The sequence below is a fragment of the Excalfactoria chinensis genome, chromosome 5, assembly GCF_039878825.1.
Source record: "Excalfactoria chinensis isolate bCotChi1 chromosome 5, bCotChi1.hap2, whole genome shotgun sequence".
Lineage (NCBI taxonomy): Eukaryota > Metazoa > Chordata > Aves > Galliformes > Phasianidae > Excalfactoria > Excalfactoria chinensis.
This window is the reverse complement of record NC_092829.1, coordinates 41,083,021-41,104,475: the sequence shown is the minus strand read 5'-3', so window position 1 is coordinate 41,104,475 and position 21,455 is coordinate 41,083,021. Positions and strand designations below refer to the sequence as shown.

Below are 21,455 nucleotides of genomic sequence, written 5' to 3'. Positions count from 1 at the left end.
GCTCCAGGTGATGCTTTTTAATTGTTACTTTTATATTCTTAAAAACAAATCAAATTAAACAAAAAAAAAAAAACCAAAAACATCTTAGACATGTGCTGAAATTTCCTGTACAACAAATATGAAAACAATAAAATTTGTACATCATTTCAAGATATTTAACTAACAGTCACTTATTTGAAACACATCAACTTTTCCCTTCTTAAGCAGACCTCAAATGGGAAAAAGGCTGAAACAGAAATGCAGGAGATGCAATTGCCACACAGTGGAGCTTTGAGCCTGGAAAGTGAACAGGTTTAGATAAGCAACAGCGAGAGAAAACACGGAGTGAAGAGACAGATCTCAGCAATTGTAACACAGAGAACTTCAGAAAAAAAATCTGCAGGAATTCAAGTCATCTTGGCCAACAGGGATCCACAAGAGATCCTCAGTAGAGGATTACCTGCAATCCTGTTCTTCCCACAGAGATATGCTATGAGGCGTTAGCTACTTACTCACATTGACAATACGTCCAACTTTGTCTTAAGCATTTTAAGCCTTACCAACTTTTTCCACTTATACCTGGGATCAGCGGGTCATTTAGTTTCAACTTGAGTCACTCACAAGAATGATTTACTTTCAGGAAAAAACATAAGTCACAGAATTGTTGAAGTGGATGCCACTGCATTAAAAATGGATGTCCCTTAGATGATAAGTGACATTTTGGCACCTGTTTCCAACACCAAAACAATGCGTTAGATACTTTTATTTTCTGCAGGACTATCTGGGTGATGTCTGAGCAGAAACCCTTCCTATTCTAGTCAGCTTTCAAAGGTTCCACTGCAACATAATGCAAAGACAGGATCCAAACTAGGACTCATCTCCCTCTCTTCTATGCTGTATAAAAGAAAGGTCTTCTGAAGCAAAAGAGCATTCATTACCCTAAGGCAGCAAGCTCCTGGAGAAATGAATACCAGCTCTGTGCTCTGCACAGATGAGTAGTATTTTGAAGATGGAAAGGAAAGAAATAAAGTAACTGTAAGCAGCAGGCTTTCTGCCTTCCCAATTCCTTTGGAATGATTCTTTTTGGTCCCAGTGGCTTATTTGTCATGTGAGCACTATAAGATCCCCTATGTGGAACACCATTTTGGATGGGGTTAGGCAGGACCACTAACCTCATGGGCCTGGCTTTTTTTGTGGGTATTTATGTGTGCGTGTTGATTTAAAAACAAAACAAAACAAAAAAGTAGTTCAAGGAAAGAGAAAAACAAATTCAAGAACCCACAGGTGGCTGCTATGAGAAAAAAAAGCTGAAGCACTTTGTGGTTGGTCCTCCAGATTTGCTCACACAATACACCACAGTCTCACACTGTTGTAGAGTTCCTCCAGTTATCTGTAACGTTTCAGCTGTGCACCAGGAATTCCTAGATGTCCCCGAATCCTGAATATGGCAGCAATTTCTGACAACTCTGCCAAAAACTAAGAAAGAAAGAAAAAAAGAAACCAACAAGCCAAAAAAAAAGCAGCAGAATTCCAGGGACGCTGGTTGTTAAATGCTTCACAAGATTTTCACTGCTTGATAGCTCTTCTACAGAGTTATTCCAAAACTTCATATTCCTTTGCGATGCAACCAGTGCAATGATCCGAGGATCAAAGAAAAAAACCTACATCCCCTCCAAAGTACTTCAGAAGTCCTTCATTGGTAACGCCTTCGTAAGTCTAGCGGTCATGTACCAGCAAAATAAACCTCATCAAATCCTTGGCTTGCAAAATCAGCAACTGCGGGTTTTCTGAACGTTCGTTCTGTTTTTAAAAGGACCAGTTGAAATAACAGCAGCAGTACATTGCAAACAATTATAAAACAATTACATTATATCAATGAGATGCAAGCAGGTAAGATGTACTTCAGTTCTGAATGGCTAAAACAACCAAGAAATTGGTCTTTACAGCAGAATTTTGTGCAGTTTGTTTTGGTAGGATCAGTAAAGCCAGTCAATCTGTTTGGGAGCACTTGGACGCTTGGAAACTTAGTTCAGCGTTTTCACAGATTTATACATTTGAGGAAAAACAACAACAATGATAAAGACACCAACCTGAGTAAAACTCTATTAGAATAGAGTGATCATTATTCAGTAAATCATATATTGCACCTTTAAATAAATCATCATTGTATAAAAACAGGAATATCAAGCAGGAACAGGGAGGAGCTCTTTCGTCCTTCATACACACCCACACACACCCCTGCACACACATCCACGTATGCACTTGCTCAGTTTTTCACTACAGTTAAAGCTCTGAGTGACACATCACACTCCTTTTCCTCTGGCAGAGGCACCGAAACATTAAGGCAGGGATATTTGTGGTGAAATGCAAAAACAAAGCTCACCTCCAAACTTCTGGAGAGTCCTGCCAACAGTGCAACTACAGTTAAGTTTGACATAAGCCTTATTTAAAAATCTGTGTTCTCATTAAGAGTTTCAGTACAAAAATAGAATCTCTGCTGTTTTTGTGTTTTTTTTGTTTTTTTTCCTAGAGTAGGAACTAGAAAAGGCACAATTTCCAAGTACAAATGTCCATTTGGAGGAGGTGTTTGTACTCCTTTGTTAAATAAAAAAGGAAAATTCAGAAAAAAAAAAAAAATAAAATAATCACAGAGGCACGTATCTATTAGCTAAATAACCGGATACAGCAGATAAAATATGGTCCCAAAACTTATAATTAAATATATTAAAACTGCCCACAAGCCTGGTGTCTGTAAATGAAATCATATAAAATTGTAATAAAAAGCTTGTGTTATTATTTTAATACTTAAACTCTAGTTCATTGTTCGTACTGCAAATGCTATTTCACCTATCAGTACTGTTAAATTCCCAAGAAAAATCAGAATTCCTCTGTTAACTTTAAATAGTTTCTCTTTTTATCGATCCATGGCTCCTGCCAGCATTGTCTTTTTTCTCCTCCAGAAGATCATTTCTTCACACGAGGACAGAACTGGACAAACCAGACGAGACACTGCACGCAATCCTGGGAAATGTAAGTAGAACATCTCCCCTTCTCATGCACTGACAACAGTTCCTGGAGAGACTGCATTGCATCCTGCTTATGCATGATAGCCATTAGCCTTCCCAAAAGCTGGTTCAGGGGTGAAGTTTTCATAGATTGCCATTGCTGTTGTGTTTTGATAAATAAGATCTGTTTTCTTCTCCTTCTGTGATCTAATGATATCCATGACACACTGGTTTAGGAAGACGTACTGGTCCTGATGGGAGAAAAATAATAAAGAGAATAATACAGTTCTAGCAAATGACTGATTTGGAAAGTAATTCTGCTCCCGAATCTTAAGTTTTGCTTTTTGAATGTACTGCACTGGAAGTTATCATACAGTTGGTTTTTAAAATGTACATTACATAGAAAAATGGAGCTAGAAAGGATCTCATGATATTATCTAAGCAATCTCAAGTAGAAAACACTAGGATTTTATTTACTGCCTAACATCTCATTAAAAGATTTTCATGACAGAGATTTTACAGCCTGTTCCAAATCAGCTTGATTTAATCCACACACCTTTTCAGATGAAAGCAGTAGTTCCAGCAGGAAAACATACATTCCTGCAGAACAACAATGATGTATGCAAAGACCGCTTGGCTTAACATTATCCTCATAGCTACAAGCCAGAATTAAACTCAAAAGAGTAGAACAAGCTGCAAAAAATCTTTTACAAGATATGATTCTAGATAAAAATGCCAGTCCTTCAAATTACCCTTTAATGAGATTGCTTGGATCTACCGACTTCACTACAACTTCCTTGTCTGCAAGTGCATTTGTAGAAAGAAATGAGGCAGGTAGGAGGGAAGTATAAATAAGGGTGATTTCAGGTTGCTTCACAATGTCTCATCATCCTGCAGTTTTGAGCTACAATCTTGAATCTACCTTTTATGGATTACTGTGCATATCTAAGAAACATGATGCTGGATGAAAAGGGGTCTTACCTCAGTTTGTACCATTAAAGGTCGGTGCATTCGAAGATCATACACCACTCCGTAAACATCCACAGTATTCTCCATTTCAATCTGCTGAATCAGGCGGTCAATGGCAATAAATGTTCCCGTCCTCCCGACACCAGCACTGCAAGGACACAGAGAAGTTATTTACTGCTTTTCTTTCAACTACCAGTGTGGTTGGATGAAAAGCAAGTGAAGTTAGCAAAATGTTTTCTATTATTTCAGTGGCATAGATGTCCAAGTCTGTGCAGTCCAGAGGGGTAGTCTACCATGACTAGGACAGGAGGAAGGACATCCTCCCAGCCTTGCAACTTGCACAAGACCACATATAAAATACTTGAAAAGGCAACTCTTTCACCTAAACTTCCCAGGCTAGGAAAGAGAGCCCACTCTAATGAAATTTCACACTGTATCTTAGCTATCTATGTAGGGCACTCTGAAAGTAATGCCTCCTATTTATTTCCATGGAAACAACAACAGATACAAAGAGCATAAAAACACTGTTTGATAGAGCAAATTATCAGCCCATGTTCTTCAACACAGTCACCACTATTAGCTATGCATTTCCACCAGTGATGAAGAAGAGCCTGCATGCCACACTAGTAAAAATCTGTACCAACAGATGTGACAAACAGTCACTGCTGAAATGCACCATCTGTTGTCTCACTGTGCTGACATCCACTGGTTGGTCTCCATAAGCATTCAGTAAGTATCAGTGAAGCTCAGTGGGTGTCATTTTTCCTGCGTGGAGGAATTCAATTCCACACTTTTGCTTCAACTGCACTTCAATGCCAGATGCCATTTTGTCAGACTGCCCCTTTACTGCCATCTTTCGCACAGCAATGAAATGTAATGGAATATAGGTGGGAAGGTTCAGGCTCTATTGCCATGCCACCAACATTTGCCTTTGATGTTGTGGGCCAGCATAATAAAATAGAAGGCATTACTTTCAGAGCAGCCATCACACTTAACACTGTCACATTTCTGACGGATGACACAAACGTTCCAATTCAGCAGGGTGAGTGTCCTTAAGCAGCAGAGACTTACACATTCATTTCAAATCACACTGAAAAAGAATTGTCCTTAAAACACCACAGAATAAAAGTATGTTTAACATGAATGTGTTCTTCCCACCTGCAGTGCACTAGAATAGGAGAGTCAATAGGATTCTGACTGCTGTATTCATGAACAAGGTGTCTGAAGTTGATTAGCAGGTCTGTTGTCTCTGGCACTCCATGATCTGGCCAGGACGTGAAATGGAATTGACGCACTGTGTGGCTCTCCAATGTGTCAGCCTAGAGGAACAAGAATGAAAAAAGGAAAACACAAATGCTTTGAAAGATAAACAGCAGGAGTTCCTGTCATTCATAAGTACAATGCACGACTTGGTTGCATTAAAACAGCCCATTACAAATTGTGCAGTAATTCAATTTATGCTATTCCAGTTTCTCCCTTCCATTTTTGTTTTCTTTTAAGTCCAGTATCTTCTCTTCTGCATACATTTGCTGACAGAGATGAGTCTTGATGGGGCCAATTGTTTGGTCACATCGTTTGGGACATATTTCAGGTATCTGCATGAAGCGCACATTTTGGTGGAAGCCTCAGGGAGCTGCAGGATCACTGAAGCAGCAACCAGTGATAACCAATAGCAGGCTAGATTTTGCAACTGCTCTTATTCCTTTCTCTCTGATAACTTCCATTTCGATTGAGTTTTTGTGAAATCATTAAATTCTGTCGCTCCAGTGTTGCTTGGCATATGATGCCCTTGATACAATAAACCACTTCTACAGATATTTGTATACAGCGAACAACTGACAAACTACTCACGTTCTCTACATTGAAGTCCCTTATTGTCCACTCTGGAAGAACAACTTCTGAGACCATCGTCACAATAATGTCACCATAACTCTTAGATTGTTTGTCTGGCCAATATTGCTCACATTTCGTCTAAGAAGAGAGTTTAAAGGTTCAACATATTACACAGAAAAATGAAGCATAGAAAAAAAAAAAACAGCAAGACGTGGCATGATAGTTTCCTGCAACTCCAACTTGGTCTTGACTATTAGATTTAAATAACATGCCTCCCTGAAGTGGGACTGTACATCACGCCTCCAAATGGCCTGTCCCATTTGGCAGAAGGAAGATCTACCAAAAGCATCTACCAAAACCATTCTTTAGAGAGAAGAACCCACCAAAAAAGAAGGAGATTCCACAACCTTCCTGAGACAATCTATTCTGGTCATCAGTAGGTATGAGGGAAAACAGATTTTAAAGATGGGCAGATGGGCCCATTTAATTCAGGAAAAAAGCTTCTAGGAAGTGGATGCTTGTTTAAAAGAGTAGAGTAGCCCCCTGTCCCCCCCCCATCCTTATTAGAGAAACAACTAAATTAGAAGAGTTACAACTATTTACTTTAATATTAAAATGAAACCATTATTAAAACCAATCAACCAAAAAGAAATACCATACCCGGGCCTGTTCAACACATTTTGTCAACATGACAACAGAGTAGATATTCTTTTCCCAAATCATGCGCCAGAAGTCTTCTATAGTATTGGGCAAAGGGCCTTGTGCAGCAATAAATGCCTTCTTTGAGCTATATCCCTAGGAAGAAAAAAGCGTACACAGACAAACCTTCACTGATGAGCCACTAAAAGCTGATGTTATAGATCATGTGATCTATTGAGCCTATGTTATGAAAATACCGTGCATTTTTCATTTCAATCAATGAAGCAACTTACAGGCATATAGTTTGCATTAATATAATCATCAGTTGCACAGCTTGGATTTGAAAGTTTAACACGAGAAATATCATCTGCAGAAAGAAAAGGAAAATAAAATTACAAACACTCTAAACTTTTCAGCAAAATATTGCAGTTCTAACATGGTTTCTATATGGAAGGTGCTCTGGAACAACATGCATCCTAACAATAAGAACATAACTGTAGGAATCTAAAGTAGTGGTAGTTGAGAGTTTACAATGAAGGTCTTCAGGAGAAAAATAAATGACTGGCCAATTTAAAAACTCAGAATATTAAACAGATTCCTAAAGATGGTTTGCATTCTCATACATACACATACATAACCCAAAAATCACTATAGTTTGTGTCATTACAGAAAAATAGGTAATTTTTCCCATGGCACTGCAGTAAAGGTTTGTCCTTCGAAGCATTGCTAAGTGCACTCGCTGTTACCCTTCCAGCTTTTCCTTAACACTTTTCTTTGCTGGGATGCCTGCCTGCAGCTTGGAAGGGCTTAGGTTATTAATTTTCAAAGCTGCCCAGCAGTATCTTAATATTTCTCATCACTCCAATAGATCTGGAGTGCAAGCTTCTCACAAATGAAATTTGAAAATGAGTTGTTCAGGGGAAAGTTACTTTAAAAAGCATTTTTGAGGGAAAGCTCTTTAGCTGTCTTCATCCAATGACTTCATATAGGATGATCATACAAGGAAAAGAACTGCCTGAATTCATTTATTTAGACATTATTTCCTCTTCGAAATCTCTGGGATTAAAACCAAAATGAGCCAAACCCAAGGGTTTTCAACTAAAACCTCAACCAGTAAAAGACATAAAACCTGAGAGAGTAGCTCACATGGTAAGACATTGTTGTATCTATTTTTCCCCCTGTTCTCAGGGATTTCAGCAGCAAATTTGGGCTGATGAACACCAGCAGACTTGAGTTCCTACAGGGAAAGAAAGATTCATGAGCACTTGGTCCTAGTTCAGGAAACACATAAAACTCAACTGACAAATACTTCAAGCACTCCTGGACTTTGCTGTAAAAGCAGGAGTGTTAAACTGGACTAAATGATAACAAAATCAGCTTTTTACAAACAGAGCAGAAAGGTGGCAGCAGCAAAGCTCACAGATACGAGATTAATGCAGAATGGCAGAGTAATAGCATGTTTAAAGCCCCAAAATGGACTTCAAGAGCCCAGTAATAGCTTTGTAAAAAATATACAACACTGGCATTGACTCATTCTAACCCCAAGGCAAAGAACCATTTAGCATGAGGTTTGAAAGCATTACAGGGAGAATGGGAGCAAGTTACATTATGAAAGGACTGAAGAAGAAAGCAAAATCTTAGAGGAGAGCAGGGTGGAGCACCAGCCTACAAGATACAATGAAAGAGGACAGTCTTCTCTTCTTCTCCCAGTCTGCATACATATCCGGGATTACCTCAACCCAAGTGCAAAACCTTGCACTTAGCTTTGCTGAACCTCATTAGGTACACAAGGGCACATCTTTTGAGTTCATCAAGGCCCCTCTGGATGGTATCCCCTCCTTCTGCTGTATCAACCATACTGCTCAGCTTGGTGTTGTCAGTAAACTTGCTGAGGGTGCACTCTATCTCAACATCTATGTTACTGATAAAGATTACACATACTATTATGCTTATTATCTACTTCAGCTCATTATGTGTGGTCTGTAAGTCACACATAATGCATTGAAGACGCCTGATATTAGTGAAAGATCTGTCTTGTTGTATAGAGAAGACAAATAACAATGAAATAAAGCAGAGAGAAGTTAAATAGCATTCCCAGAGTGCAAACAACAGTAATGCAACTAGGACGAGGTCTTGTGGAGGTCTTAGCTCTGCCAAGAGCTTTGAGCAAGAGGCCATGCTATAACTCTCAGGCAGATCTAATGGTTCAGGATGTGAAGTATTTATCATGCACTTCAACTAAACTTAGAGCTGAATCAGGTAAGGGAACGCTATGCATGCAGCTCAGTGATGTCTACAATAAGGGTCCCTTCTTCTCTTCCCCTTCAGTAAACATCACGCACAATACAAAGCAAAGCTAATGTGCTTTCCAAAAATATTAGCCAAGAAGCTCTCTCCCGTGAGGACACACACCTCATACTCTTCAGCAAAACCACAGTTGGAGTCTGCTTGCTGCTTCTTAAAGTAGGACTCAAAGTTCTCCACTTTAATCATTTTTGATCTAAAATGAGAAAAGTCTTGTATTGGTAACTGATACTAAGTAAATAAGTCACTAATTCAGTTAATGTATTACAAAATGTGGTTTACTTACTTCTTTATTCTTCAGGGGAGAGTGGGGCAGGGAAAGAAAAAAGGTTGATTAGACACATGCAGTTGTATATTTCACTATGCGATTCTAAGAACAAAAGCATGACTGTTAGTAGCACCCACCAAACTGCATTTACAGGAGACAGGGTATAAAGGCAGAGTATTTAAATGATCTGTTCCAGACAAGGAGAAAATGGTGCATCCTTCAGGAGAAGGATATGATAGAAGGCGTCAGTCAGCTATTTCTGTATTCCCCTTCCATCAGACTGGCCTCATTCTCTGGTGTATTTTACATCAGTGTCACACAGGTGAAACTTCATGGGGTGCTCAGGGTATGTATTTTCATAAAATAAACAGATGCGTGAACCAATAACCTGGTTCAATTGCACTGCCTGTGATTTTCAATATGTTGTGGTTACTCTCCCTTGGCCAGCTACTATCATTACACATCACCTGAATTAACAGCTGAGCTCAAAGTAGCCATAAACTAAAGGAAAGTTTGGAACACAGTGCTGATTTTTGCTTATAAGCTCTTTTATCAACAGCTTGGACTGTTTTGTTTTCTCAGTGTGCTCAGAAGTTTGTGCTTCATGAAAACACTCTACTTTTCAAAACCCCATGGGGTATTTGCATAACCAATACAGATCCATGAAGCAAACATTAAGTCTTAGCAATTTGATTATTTTCAGTCTGCAGGCTTGAGACAAGTTTCATGCAAAATTATACATGAAACTGCACAGAAAACAAGCATTAGGGTTCACAGGAAGCTTTGGATGTATCACTTAAGCTCAAAAACATGAGAAAAGACTCACTTAATTGGAGAAAAAGACACTTCGGTATTTCTTTTGTCTTTCCTATGAGGAGAAAAAAAAAAACACAACATGCTCACAGTAGAATTTAATGGAAAGCTTATGAGATTTCTGATGACACATATTTCATGTGTCTGCTCATGTCTTGTAAGGCATCTCACACTGCACAAAATATTCCTGAGGCAAACCTTATCCCTGCAGCGAACTTAAAATACCTCATAATTCTTTCAGCAATGGTTTACAATGGAACCAAACTACCTGAACACAAAGCGCAGTTTAGCTGAAAGAAGTGCATCCGAGGGATCTGCATCACTAACATCTCTCTGGAATCAGAATCCCTAAAGTTAATGTTCAACATCAACGTGTCAGTTGTCCTGAAGGTGGAAGCTGAACATGTGCCATAGCTACTGGACACAGAAACTTGTCATAAGAGAAACTATTTACAGAAACTAAGGAAAAAAATGGTCTAAAGATCCTACAGATAACTCTTTAGAAGCGATGCATCACACAGTCAGCAGCAGGAAGAAGCCTCTGTAGAATCTGGCAGACCAGTTCAAACTTTAAGACAACTGATCAGCTTTTGGAAACTCCAGAATTAAAAGTTCAAGTGACAAGCAAACAAGCAATTAAGAAGAGCCATTACTGAATAGTTGCAAATAAAACCACCTGTGATACAATTCTATATGCCTGTTAGCAAAACAACCCAATGTTCGCTCACTTCTAACTTCAAAAGCATGCACAAGTTTTCAAGAACTAAACAAATCTGCTCTCAACTCATTAGTACATAACTATAAACTGAACAAAGTCACTGATCCAATTTGATGTAAACTCTGATCTGTACCAAAAAACGATTTTAAATAGAATGCACTTTACAGCATCATGGTGAAAGCAGTAAAACAGGAACAGAGACCTTGTTTGTTTGTTTTTTTAAGAGACAGAAATGATATACTGATATTCCTCAACACAGCAAACAAAATAAGGAACACGTTACCTTCTCCTCCTCCAGAATATGTAACCCCCTATAGCTACTACCGCCAACATAGCTAAAAGGCATCCAATAACAGCTCCAGCAATAACACCTTGCAAAAGAGAACAAGTATTACTCATCACTTATCTGCCTCTCTAACAGTGCTCTAAATCAATCAACACACTATAAGAGAACCTAGCAAGTGACAAAAAACACTCTGCTCTACTAGGATCTTCTTTACTGTGTCCTTTGGCAGTACCAGTATTGAAAGCTCATTAAAATAATCAGGTTGATAAATTAATTAAAAAATAAGTCAAAGGCTCAGTATTTGTGCTCTAATGTACCCACTTGTAATTCAACAGCATTGTTAGAAAATAGACACTATTTGTTTATTTGCTTAAGTCACACAGTGCCATCCAATCACTTTTTGCATGCCATAAGTAGCACAGCTTTTGGTTACTTCCATATTGAAAGTCATACACAGAAAAACAAAAAATAAGCCACCAGGACTAGTTAGATATGATTTTACTGAGCAGTGACACTGCAAAACTAGAAAGGAGCAGTCCAACACAGACAGATCAATTGCTGTCTTGCTATCATGAAACCTATTGTAATTAAGCAATCTCCACATACAATGTCCATGTAAAACTGCCAATCCTCCCATTAACTATACCTGGATCCTGGGGTAAAGAAACCACCTCGGAACAGGGCGAAAATGACACATAACTTTGTTCTCCCATAATTTTGTTGGCCATGGTAAAGTTTATATTAGTGAAACCTGCAACACTTGCCCTGTTAATGAGGGAGAAAAAAATAACACATATGTGACATGGTTTTAATAGCCATAGGAAAGATCTATTATTTTTTCATTATCTTCTTGCTTTCAACTGCAGCAAGATAAATACCTGTACGAATGAAGAGGAATCAACGGTCCATTTTCATAGCCATGCATGGTGTTTCCCTTGCCTACGTCAACAATGTTGTGCCCATTCTGAGAATGGATAGATGATGTTGTCTCCTCTATGTCTATGACATATGTCACATAGGTGGCTGTCATCTTCTGCTTGAAATCGTTGTATGTGTAGTTCAGATCAGACTTTGAAGGCCAACAACCTTCAGGAAAAACAAGGATATAAGTGGTACACATAACCCACTATTTTTGTGACCACCAGCACAGTTGGAGAACACGTTACATTAACCACAATTTTGACTGCTCCACAAGTACTGACTGAAACCAAAACCTGAGGGCAACACAGAGTCTCAGAAATTCCCTCTGCTGCAATGCAATTTACTTGGCTACCTTTCCTACACTCCAGTGTCATTCATTTAACCTCCTTTAGCTTTTACTTCTCCCATGCACAGTAGAGCTTCTCTGTGAAGGCATGTTAGTGATGCATTCTGATGTATTTGTGGACAGCTTCTGCTACACACATCAGTCACGTCCATACCCTCTCAAATAGCTATCAAATGTAGTGAATATCCCACAAACAAGGAAAAGGACAGAAAAAGGGCAATTTGAGATTGATAACATCATGCTGCTTTAACAGCACCAAGTTTCATTCAAGGTGATGCTAAACTTGTCCTGGCCTCTACAATCTTGCTGTGTCTGACGCAAAGTCTTTTCACCTAAATCCTGAGAAATGAAGGATGTTTTCTCTTGCTATAGAGACAGATTGGATAAAACAATCAGTCATCAAACCAGTTCCTCTTCAAAAAGACTCAGAAAACCAAGATACTGTAACCAAACAGGTCACCAGTGCAGAACAGCATTACTCTGTCTGCTGTTAAAAGACCAACCCCAGAAATTTGAGGCAGATGATATAGCTGGGACACATGATGTGAGTGGTGACAACACAGCACAAACTACCAGCTGGCTGACAACTCAAGGGTAAACAAAATGACTAAAAGCATTCCAAGTGCTATGAAGAAACATATTCCCCACATAACTGAAGTTTGCTTATATTGCTTTCTGTTGATTGCCTTTGCCTCTAAAAGAGCTTTACCTTTGTAGATACAGCATTGGGTTCATTTTTAAAAAGGAGAAGTTGTAAAGGGGTTCTGAAAGATTAAAAAATGAAGAAGCTCTAACAAGTTTTCTACAGTTGCATAGATAAAATTTGATCTGATATGCACTGCAAGCAATAGCAAAGCTCCTATTAATTGTAGCTGTTTAAAAAAAACATAGCTCTATGAAAGCACTAATTGTTCACAATAAAAGCAACTGAGGTTGGAATTAATTTAGTTGCCTAGAAATGAATATTCAGTAACATCCTAAATACTTTTGACATGCATGGTCCCTAGTTTCCTTCCAAAAGGACATACATCCCAAGTTATATCTGCACTTCTCTGTGAATATTTTGGTTATCACCCTAGGGTACCTCATCCAGCTTCTGAGTGGTACAACTGTTCAATGCAGGGGCGTTGGACTAGATGGCCCTCAGAGGCCCCTTCTAACTCTAAGGATTCTGATTCTATGAACATCTACTTTAAAGTCTAAAACACAGGATATTCATTCCAGTAATTTTTTTGTCCTGACAAGCGCTGTCTGATTAGTTGTTTCACACAGCTAGAAGGCAATACTGTAAGAACTTACCTCCTGCTTCAGTTATGATCATTACTGCATAAGCTTTCAATGGTCCATTCACTGACTCAAAATCAGGAAATTCAACAGACAATGAGTTGTGACTGAGTGCTTTGACTAAAGGAGCTTTGTTTGGAACAGGTGGATCTATGAACAGACAAATATTCTTAGTACTTTAATGACAGATAAAGATAAGTTTATCAAACAAGAAAATGTTGTTATAATGACATTGTTCATAGCATGCAAATTTATAATAGAATCATTTAAGTTGGAAAAGACTGCTAAGTTCATCAAGTCCAACCATTCATGTAACTACCAAATCCATCACCAAACCATGGCCCCCATTGCAATGTCCACACACTTCTTAAAAACCTCCAGGGACAGCAACTCCTCACTTCCTTTGGAAGCCTGTTCTAAAGCTTACCCACCCTTTCCATTGAGAAATTCTCCCTGATGCCAAACCTAAACCTCCACTGGCACATCTTGAGGCTGTTTCTTCAAATCCTATTACTTGTCACCTAAGAAAAGAGACCAACATCGCCCTCACTGCAGCCTTCTTTCTTCTCCTGACTGAACTGCACCATTTCCTCCAAATGCCTTTATTTCCAATTAGTCCATTCTCTATATTCTTTATTCTTTTCTGAGTGTACTCCAGCAGCTCTTGCAGTGAGGGTCCCCAAAGCCAAACATTTGAGATGCAAACTCACCATCTCTCCATACTTGACACAGTCATGACCCCTGATCCTTCTGACCATAGTGTTTCTGACACAGGCATGTATATCATCAGCCTTCTTAGCCACCTGGGCACACTACTACCCACATGCTATGTGCATCACCCAGCTTCCCCAGGCCTTTTCTGCTGGTCAGCCTTCCAGCCACTCTTCTGCAAGACTGTACTGATGCGTGGGGTTGCTGTGATGAAATTGCAGCACCCAGCATTTAGCCCTGTTAAAGGCCATGTAACTGGATCTGGTCCCTCAATCTAATCTATCCAGATCCATCTGCAAAGCCTTTCTACCTTTGAGCAGATTATCGCTCTTTCCCAACTGACGACATACCACAGGTGCACTTGATCTCAACAAGATCATCCACATAAAATTACAAAGAACTACCCCTCGTACTGAGACCTAGGGAACCAACTTGTGATCTGTCACCAAGTGGATTCACATTCACAACGACCTTCCAGAACTGTCCATCCAGCCTGCTTTTTACTCAGCACAGTGTATTCATCTAAGCCACGCGCAGAAAGACTCTCCAGGAGAACACTGTGAGAAATGGTATCAAACACTTTGGAAAAGTGCAAGTAAACAACAACCACATCCCTTCCCTTGTCCACTACACAGGTCACCTTATCACAGAAGGTGATGAGGTTAGACAAGCAGGACCTGTCTTTCATAAACTCGCACTGACTGGGTTATGATTACCTTGTTATCCTACACATGCCATGCAATGGTACTCAAGATGATCTGCTTCATGAATTTCCCTGGTCATCACCTCTTATGCGTGCATGAGATAGATTTGGCATTAATGTAGTACTTTATTAATAAATGTATATTCTGATATATCATGTTTCTTCTTCTGCAATAGCAAAGTTAATATTTTTGTTCTATAAATATCTTCCATTATCTGATCCTAATGCTTACCTGTGATGCTTGTTTTACATATTTTCTGCACTGGAAGACTTGTTAAACCTCCTGAAACAGTTGTAACATTAACAGTATAGGTTTTGTAATAATCTAAAGGTTCTGTTTTGAAGATTCCTTCTGAGCCTTCTCTCCAACAGAACTGACTCTGTTGATTTTTTGTCCAAGTATCATTAAATATTTTGATATCAAAGCTAGAATAGCCGCCATAAGGACAGTCCCACTTCAACATTAGGTAAGACATATTAGCCACCACTTCACACTGAAATGCATTCACTGAGGAAGGAACTGGGAAGAGAAAAAAAAAAAAGAAGTAAGAAATCAAGTGTAGCAGCAAAGAAAAAGCAGCCTGTTTGTAAGCACTTCTGCATATAGGAGTTTATAAAACACTGGTATTCCTTTCTAGTTCTAAACAGAGGAAGCTACCGCCTACAAAAAACAATGAGGAAGAGGTGTGTTTAGCACACTGTAAATACACAGACCCTTCTACATTAACTCCCCTGCAGATCAATTTACTGAGAAAAATGAGGCTGAATAGCTGCTTGTCAAAATCAGCTTTCAAATACTATTCAACCACTGAACAAGAACATTCTTAGACGGGTAGACAAATGCTAACTCTGTATAATTACATAAAATGATTAGTGGCCAACAAATAAGAAAATAGTCTTTGTTATTCATAGCACCCTCTGTGATTTAGGGATAGCTCTTACAAACATTTCAGCTGGTAATCTAACATTTGCAGCTCTAGAAATGGACAAAAATAGACACAAACAAAAGAACACAGGATTAAAGGATGCAGATGTGCTATCATATAAAGAAAATGCTACATGTGGCCTTACTGGGTAGGTAGATTAGAGCGCTAGAGACCCCGTACATGTGGAAAGTGACTGTAGAGCAGATAAATGATGGAAGAGGAAATAACAGTGAATCCAAAGAACACACTTAAGAGACTGAAAAAGAATCACAACTGACTCCTAAAAACAGTGCCAGAACACAGGAAGGGGGGATCAAGAAGGGAGTTACAACAGGAGCAGCATTTTAGCCAATTTCCAAACTCTGCGTGGGAGCCCTTCAAAATAAGGTCCCGAGGCCCCCCCTCACAAGGAAGAAAAGGTAAAAACACATCCCACAAAACTCCTACCCACACAAATAACTATGACAGCAGGTAAGTAATGTGTAGTGCCTGTAGCAGTATCTCAGAGCTCATGCAGGTCGGCAGAATATAGGCAGAGCTGCTGCACAGCAAAGCACAAGCCACCAGAAACACAACTGCAAGAAACAGACACTTACTTGTATTTTGTCTCATGGATGCTCCTTCTCCTTCCGTCTGATTATCAGCTGCTATTGCAAAGACCGTGAAATTGTAAAAGGTCCCAGGGATTAACTCGGTTACAATACTTTCAGTGACACTTGATGTCAGGTTGTCAATAAAAGAGTCACTTGTAACCTCTATTCTGTATGTGTAGGAGGCTGACGCTGTGTCATTCATCATCCAAGTTAAGATGACAGAAGTCATACCAACATATTCTGCCTTGAGATCAAGCACTGCTCTGGGTTCTGGGAAAGGCAAGACAACAATCCATCAACCTGCAACAGTATCAGCTCACAAATAAAAGAGGAAAAACATGCCACTACTTCACTTTCTTCATATCACTCATCAATCAGAGTGCAGGAGCACCAGAGACTCCTAAAGGCATTGCCATCAACGGGCTTGAAAGAAGAAAGAGTGGAAGAGGCATCACGTATGGGATTCATCTCCTCCCTGCATTCAGAAGCAAGAGCAGCTATGGCTATCATACCAGTACTCCCACAGTTTCCCTTAGGAATGCAAACAGGTGGGCAGGAAGGAGACAATGGTGCAGAGAAATGGGGCAAAAATAGTGCATCTCAGCACAGCTAAAGGTAAAAAAGGCCAGTTATCACTGGAAGACGCATGGCAGCAAGGACCTAGGAACTCTCCTCCTTTTCACTGCTCAAGGCCCCATGCTGACTCCAACAGCACAAAGAACATCTCCAAGACCCCCTCTGCAGCACTACATTCTCTGCCCGTCTCCAAAACAGAGTAATCAGTCACTATGGACATTTAATATGAGAGCATTTAAAATACAGGAATGAAGCCACGTACTCTAGGAAGTGAAGGCAGTGAAAGTGACTACACAAATCACAAGCAGAAGAGGAAGTTCTTCAGGAAGAGTCCCTTCTATGTGCCACAGATATTGCTAAGAAAATTAATCACTTCCTGTTCATTTGAGAAGGTTGCTTAAGGTCATTTTAAGAATCAGGGTTATGTTTATAACATACACATACCTCCAACTGCAAGCAGACTGTGTGCAGCACCTGTGCCAGCAAAAACACCGTGCTTCACCCCACAGGGAGTTAAGCAGAGCCCTGTGCTGCACAGCAAAATACAGTCCACCAGAAACATGACTGCAAGAAACGGTCACGTACTTGTATACAGGCTTATGGATGCTCCTTCTCCTGCTGTCTGACCATCAGCTGTTACTGCAAAGACTGTGAAGCTGTACAGTGTCCCAGGGGTTAACCCAGCAATTTCCATTTCAGTGATATTTGACGTCTTGTTATTAATGGAGGTCCCATTTTTAACCTCTATTCTGTACGTGTAGGAATCGGAAGCTGTGTCATTCACCATCCAGGTTAAGCTGACAGAAGTCACACCAACATACTTTGTCTTGAGATCAAGCACCGGGCTGGGCTCTGGGAAAGGCAAGACAACAATCCATCAGCCTGCAGCAATATCAGCTCACAAAGAAAACAGGAAAGGCACAGACACCGCTACTTCACTTTCTTCCCATCACTCATCAATCAGAGTGCAGGAGCACCACAGCAACAGCACCAGAGGTTCCTGGAGAGCAGGAAGGAGACAATGGTGCAGGGGAAGGGGGCAAAAATAGTGCATCTCAGCACAGCTAAAGGTAAAAAAGATCAGTTATCACTGGAAGATGCATGGCAGCAAGGACCTAGGAACCCTCCTCCTTTTTCACTGCTCAAGCCCCCACGCTCACTCCAGCAGCACAAAGAACATCTCCAAGACCACCTCTGCAGCACCTCATTTTCTGCCCGTCTCCAAACCAGGGTAAATCAGCCACATGGAGAGGTAAATCAGGAGAGACAGTCCTTTGGGTAACAAGTGGAAAGACATGAGCACGTACACATGTATGTTTTCAGGAGAACAAGAACGACAAGGTGAGCACCTGTTTCCTTTGAAGTACAACATGGTCATTAACCAGGCTGCACTACAGCCTCACAAGACCAGCTCAAGAACAGACCCCCCTACAGCACATAAAATACACAGCGCTGACAACAGGATGAACAAGGCAGCTCTCCTAAGCCAGCGCTGCCTAAAGCTCATACTCCCACTCCAGATTCCCAGCAGACATGGGCCCCAAAATAATAAGACCCCCAGATGCACTCTGTTTTGTGTGAGAGAGCATTAAAAAAAAAAAACACATCTGAAGCCTACATGCTCTACGAATTGAACTCAATTTCACCTCCCTAACACTGGGGAGATTGGTCCTTGGGAAAATCCTTTGTTGCAGGCAACAGCAACAAATTCAATTAACAGCATCCAGGTTATGCTGCTGCTTCTGGTCTCTTATAGCCTATACTTGATAGATAGCCTGCAATAGATTCCAGGACCAAAACATCACCTCTGCCCACACCAGCACTGAATTACAAGCCTTACACAGGTATGCTGCAATGTACAGCAAAACACATACCATTAGAAACACAGCTACAAGAAACTGTCACTTACTTGTATACAGGCTTATGAATTCTCCTTCTCCTTCCGTCTCACCATCTGCTGCTACAGCAAAGACTGTGAAATTGTATGGTGTCCCAGGAGTTAACCCGGCAATTTCAGTTTCATTGACATTTGATGTCACATTGTTAATGGAGGGCCCGTTTTTAACCTCTATTCTGTACTTGTAGGAAGCTGAAGCTGTGTCATTCACCGTCCAGGTTAAGTTGACGGAAGTCACACCAATGTATTCTGCCTTGAGATCAAACACTGGTGTAGGCTCTAGGAAAGGCAGTAAAACAAACTGTCAAGACAGAGAGCACAGAGAATAGAAAAGCCACAGCTACATTCACCTATTCCACATAGATTGAGTATTAAATGTAGTCAAGAGGTGCTCTTAAGATACTGATGCTGTACTACAGACATGCTGAGAGATCTCTGTAAAGGCCACATAAATTTTAGAGGAGATTCTCTTCACTTCATGTCATATGCTAGAATACTTTTTTCCACAATGGCTTTCCAAACAGATATAGAAACAGTAATCAGGGAACAAAGCAGAATACAGGGTGGCTTTCGCATGTTAGCTCAGTACCGTGCCCAAACCTGTTTGAGAATCTGAGCTTCTCAGCTAGCCTGTCCATAACACTAACAGAAGGACACAGGCTCCTTGGGTGTGTGAAACAGCTCAGCCATTCAGGGTGTCAGTGTCTGGAAGTTTAACTCAGCATCAACATTAGGTAAACAAGACTGACCTAAAGCAGCTTAAACAAGCTCCTCTAACCAGAAGCAACTCCAGAACAAAATTCCCCTTGTTATTTTGTATTGACTTAGCATGCTCCATTGCCACTAATTTGTATGGATGTTGCCTGCTCCCTTTCCATACTGGAGCTAAAATGCAAGAAAGCTCTTCTCCCATCTGCCCTTCTGATCTGGAAGAAAGGGACCAGAGCACAAAGTGACAGAAGTGGCAGTACGCTTGGTAATGTGATCCTAGACGCTGTCCAAGCCCACAAGAGCCCCAGGCCATGGGCTCTGCAGACAGCTCAAAAGAATCTTAAGGAGCAAAAGTCTCTCTAGCACACCAAAGCCTACAAAACCCTATGGCAACCTGTTCCAAGAAGCACTACAGGGGGTCCATTCAGCCCTGAACTCCAGACAAGGTCATGCAGCTGTAGCAAATAGACCCCTATATACATCATCAGTTTGGGCACTGGAGGCTAGCTGCTCTAAAGGCATCTCTCACCACAGGCTGAGCCCTTTATCTTTTTAACAGACTGTTTGACATTCATGCTCACAAAAGCCTGAAGCAAAGCAACACAGCAATGAGTAACAGTACAAAGTCAAAAAAAAAAACAAACAAAACAAGGAAGAAAAGCAGAGTTGTGTTACAAATTGTTTCTTTACTTGCAATTGAGTGGAACTAGTGGTTTCTTACTTGTATAGACACTTCTGAATGCTCCTTCTCCTTCTGTCTGATTATCAGCTGCTACAGCAAAGACCTTAAAACTGTACAATGTCCCGGGGACTAATCCGGTAATCTCTGCCATCATGACATTTGATGTCAGGTTGTCAGTAAAAGAGTCACTTGTAACCTCTATTCTGTACGTGTAGGAGGCTGACGCTGTGTCATTCACCGTCCAGGTTAAGTTGACAGAAGTCACACCAACATATTCTGCCTTGAGATCAAGCACTGCACTGGGCTCTGGGAAAGGCAAGACAACAGTCCATCAAACTACAAGAGCATCTGCTCACAAATATGACAGAAAAACAACAACACGGACAGACCACCAATTTGCTTTCTTTGCATCAGTCATCAGTAAGAGTGCAGGAACACCAGAGGCTCATGGAATTTCGACATCAATGGGCTTGTAAAGGAAAACTAAAATAAAAGTCATCCTGAGTGGGATTCATCTCCACTTGGCACTCCAAAGAAAGAGCACACATCACAACAGTGCCAGCACTGCCAAGATTTCTCTTGGAGATGGAGAGAGGACGGTATGAAAGAGACGAAGGCTGAGAAGAATATATGGAAGAAATACAATTAAAATGAGCAAACTGCAAAACTCAAATCAGATCAGGGCAATGTTTCTGCTGCACTCTAACATCCCACCCCTTGCAAATAGCTTGCTTTGGGCTCCAGGACCAAAACTTCACCTCTGCCCACACCAGCACTGAATTACAAGCCTTACACAGGTATGCAGAGCCCTGTGCTGCACAGCAAAATACAGTCCACCAGAAACATGACTGCAAGAAACTGTCACGTACTTGTATACAGGCTTATGGATGCTCCTTCTCCTGCTGTCTGACCATCAGCTGTTACTGCAAAGACTGTGAAGCTGTACAATGTCCCAGGGGTTAACTCAGCAATTTCCATTTCAGTGATATTTGACGTCTTGTTATTAATGGAGGCCTCATTTTTAACCTCTATTCTGTACGTGTAGGAATCGGAAGCTGTGTCATTCACCATCCAGGTTAAGTTGACAGAAGTCACACCAACATATTCTGCCACTACACGAAGCACTGGGCTGGGCTCTAGGAAAGGCAGGAAAACAAACTGTCAAGACAAAGAAATACAGAGAGAAAAAATGCCAGTCATATTCCCTTATTCCACACCGACTGAGCACTAATTGTAGCCATAGAACACTTCAATGACACCAACCTTTTTTTTTTTTTTTTAGGTCCAGGAG

General features: G+C 40.4%; 1 protein-coding gene across 1 annotated transcript in view; it reads right to left on the bottom strand.

Annotated features, from left to right (window-relative positions):
* The window catches only part of PTPRJ (protein tyrosine phosphatase receptor type J), a 67,888-nt gene continuing 46,433 nt past the window's right edge, over window positions 1-21,455 (bottom strand). Inside the window, exons 7-26 of the mRNA XM_072338772.1 lie at window positions 21,034-21,300; window positions 20,204-20,470; window positions 18,784-19,050; window positions 17,460-17,726; window positions 16,302-16,568; window positions 15,012-15,299; window positions 13,381-13,515; window positions 11,693-11,900; window positions 11,461-11,579; window positions 10,812-10,899; window positions 9,824-9,865; window positions 9,016-9,024; window positions 8,838-8,925; window positions 7,572-7,662; window positions 6,719-6,792; window positions 6,447-6,581; window positions 5,805-5,924; window positions 5,112-5,272; window positions 3,966-4,101; window positions 1-3,235 (exon numbers count right to left, since the gene is read on the bottom strand). Coding sequence (XP_072194873.1) covers window positions 3,077-3,235; window positions 3,966-4,101; window positions 5,112-5,272; window positions 5,805-5,924; window positions 6,447-6,581; window positions 6,719-6,792; window positions 7,572-7,662; window positions 8,838-8,925; window positions 9,016-9,024; window positions 9,824-9,865; window positions 10,812-10,899; window positions 11,461-11,579; window positions 11,693-11,900; window positions 13,381-13,515; window positions 15,012-15,299; window positions 16,302-16,568; window positions 17,460-17,726; window positions 18,784-19,050; window positions 20,204-20,470; window positions 21,034-21,300 — 3,188 coding nt within the window. The 3' untranslated portion in view covers window positions 1-3,076. The remainder of the gene's footprint in view (window positions 3,236-3,965; window positions 4,102-5,111; window positions 5,273-5,804; window positions 5,925-6,446; window positions 6,582-6,718; window positions 6,793-7,571; window positions 7,663-8,837; window positions 8,926-9,015; window positions 9,025-9,823; window positions 9,866-10,811; window positions 10,900-11,460; window positions 11,580-11,692; window positions 11,901-13,380; window positions 13,516-15,011; window positions 15,300-16,301; window positions 16,569-17,459; window positions 17,727-18,783; window positions 19,051-20,203; window positions 20,471-21,033; window positions 21,301-21,455) is intronic.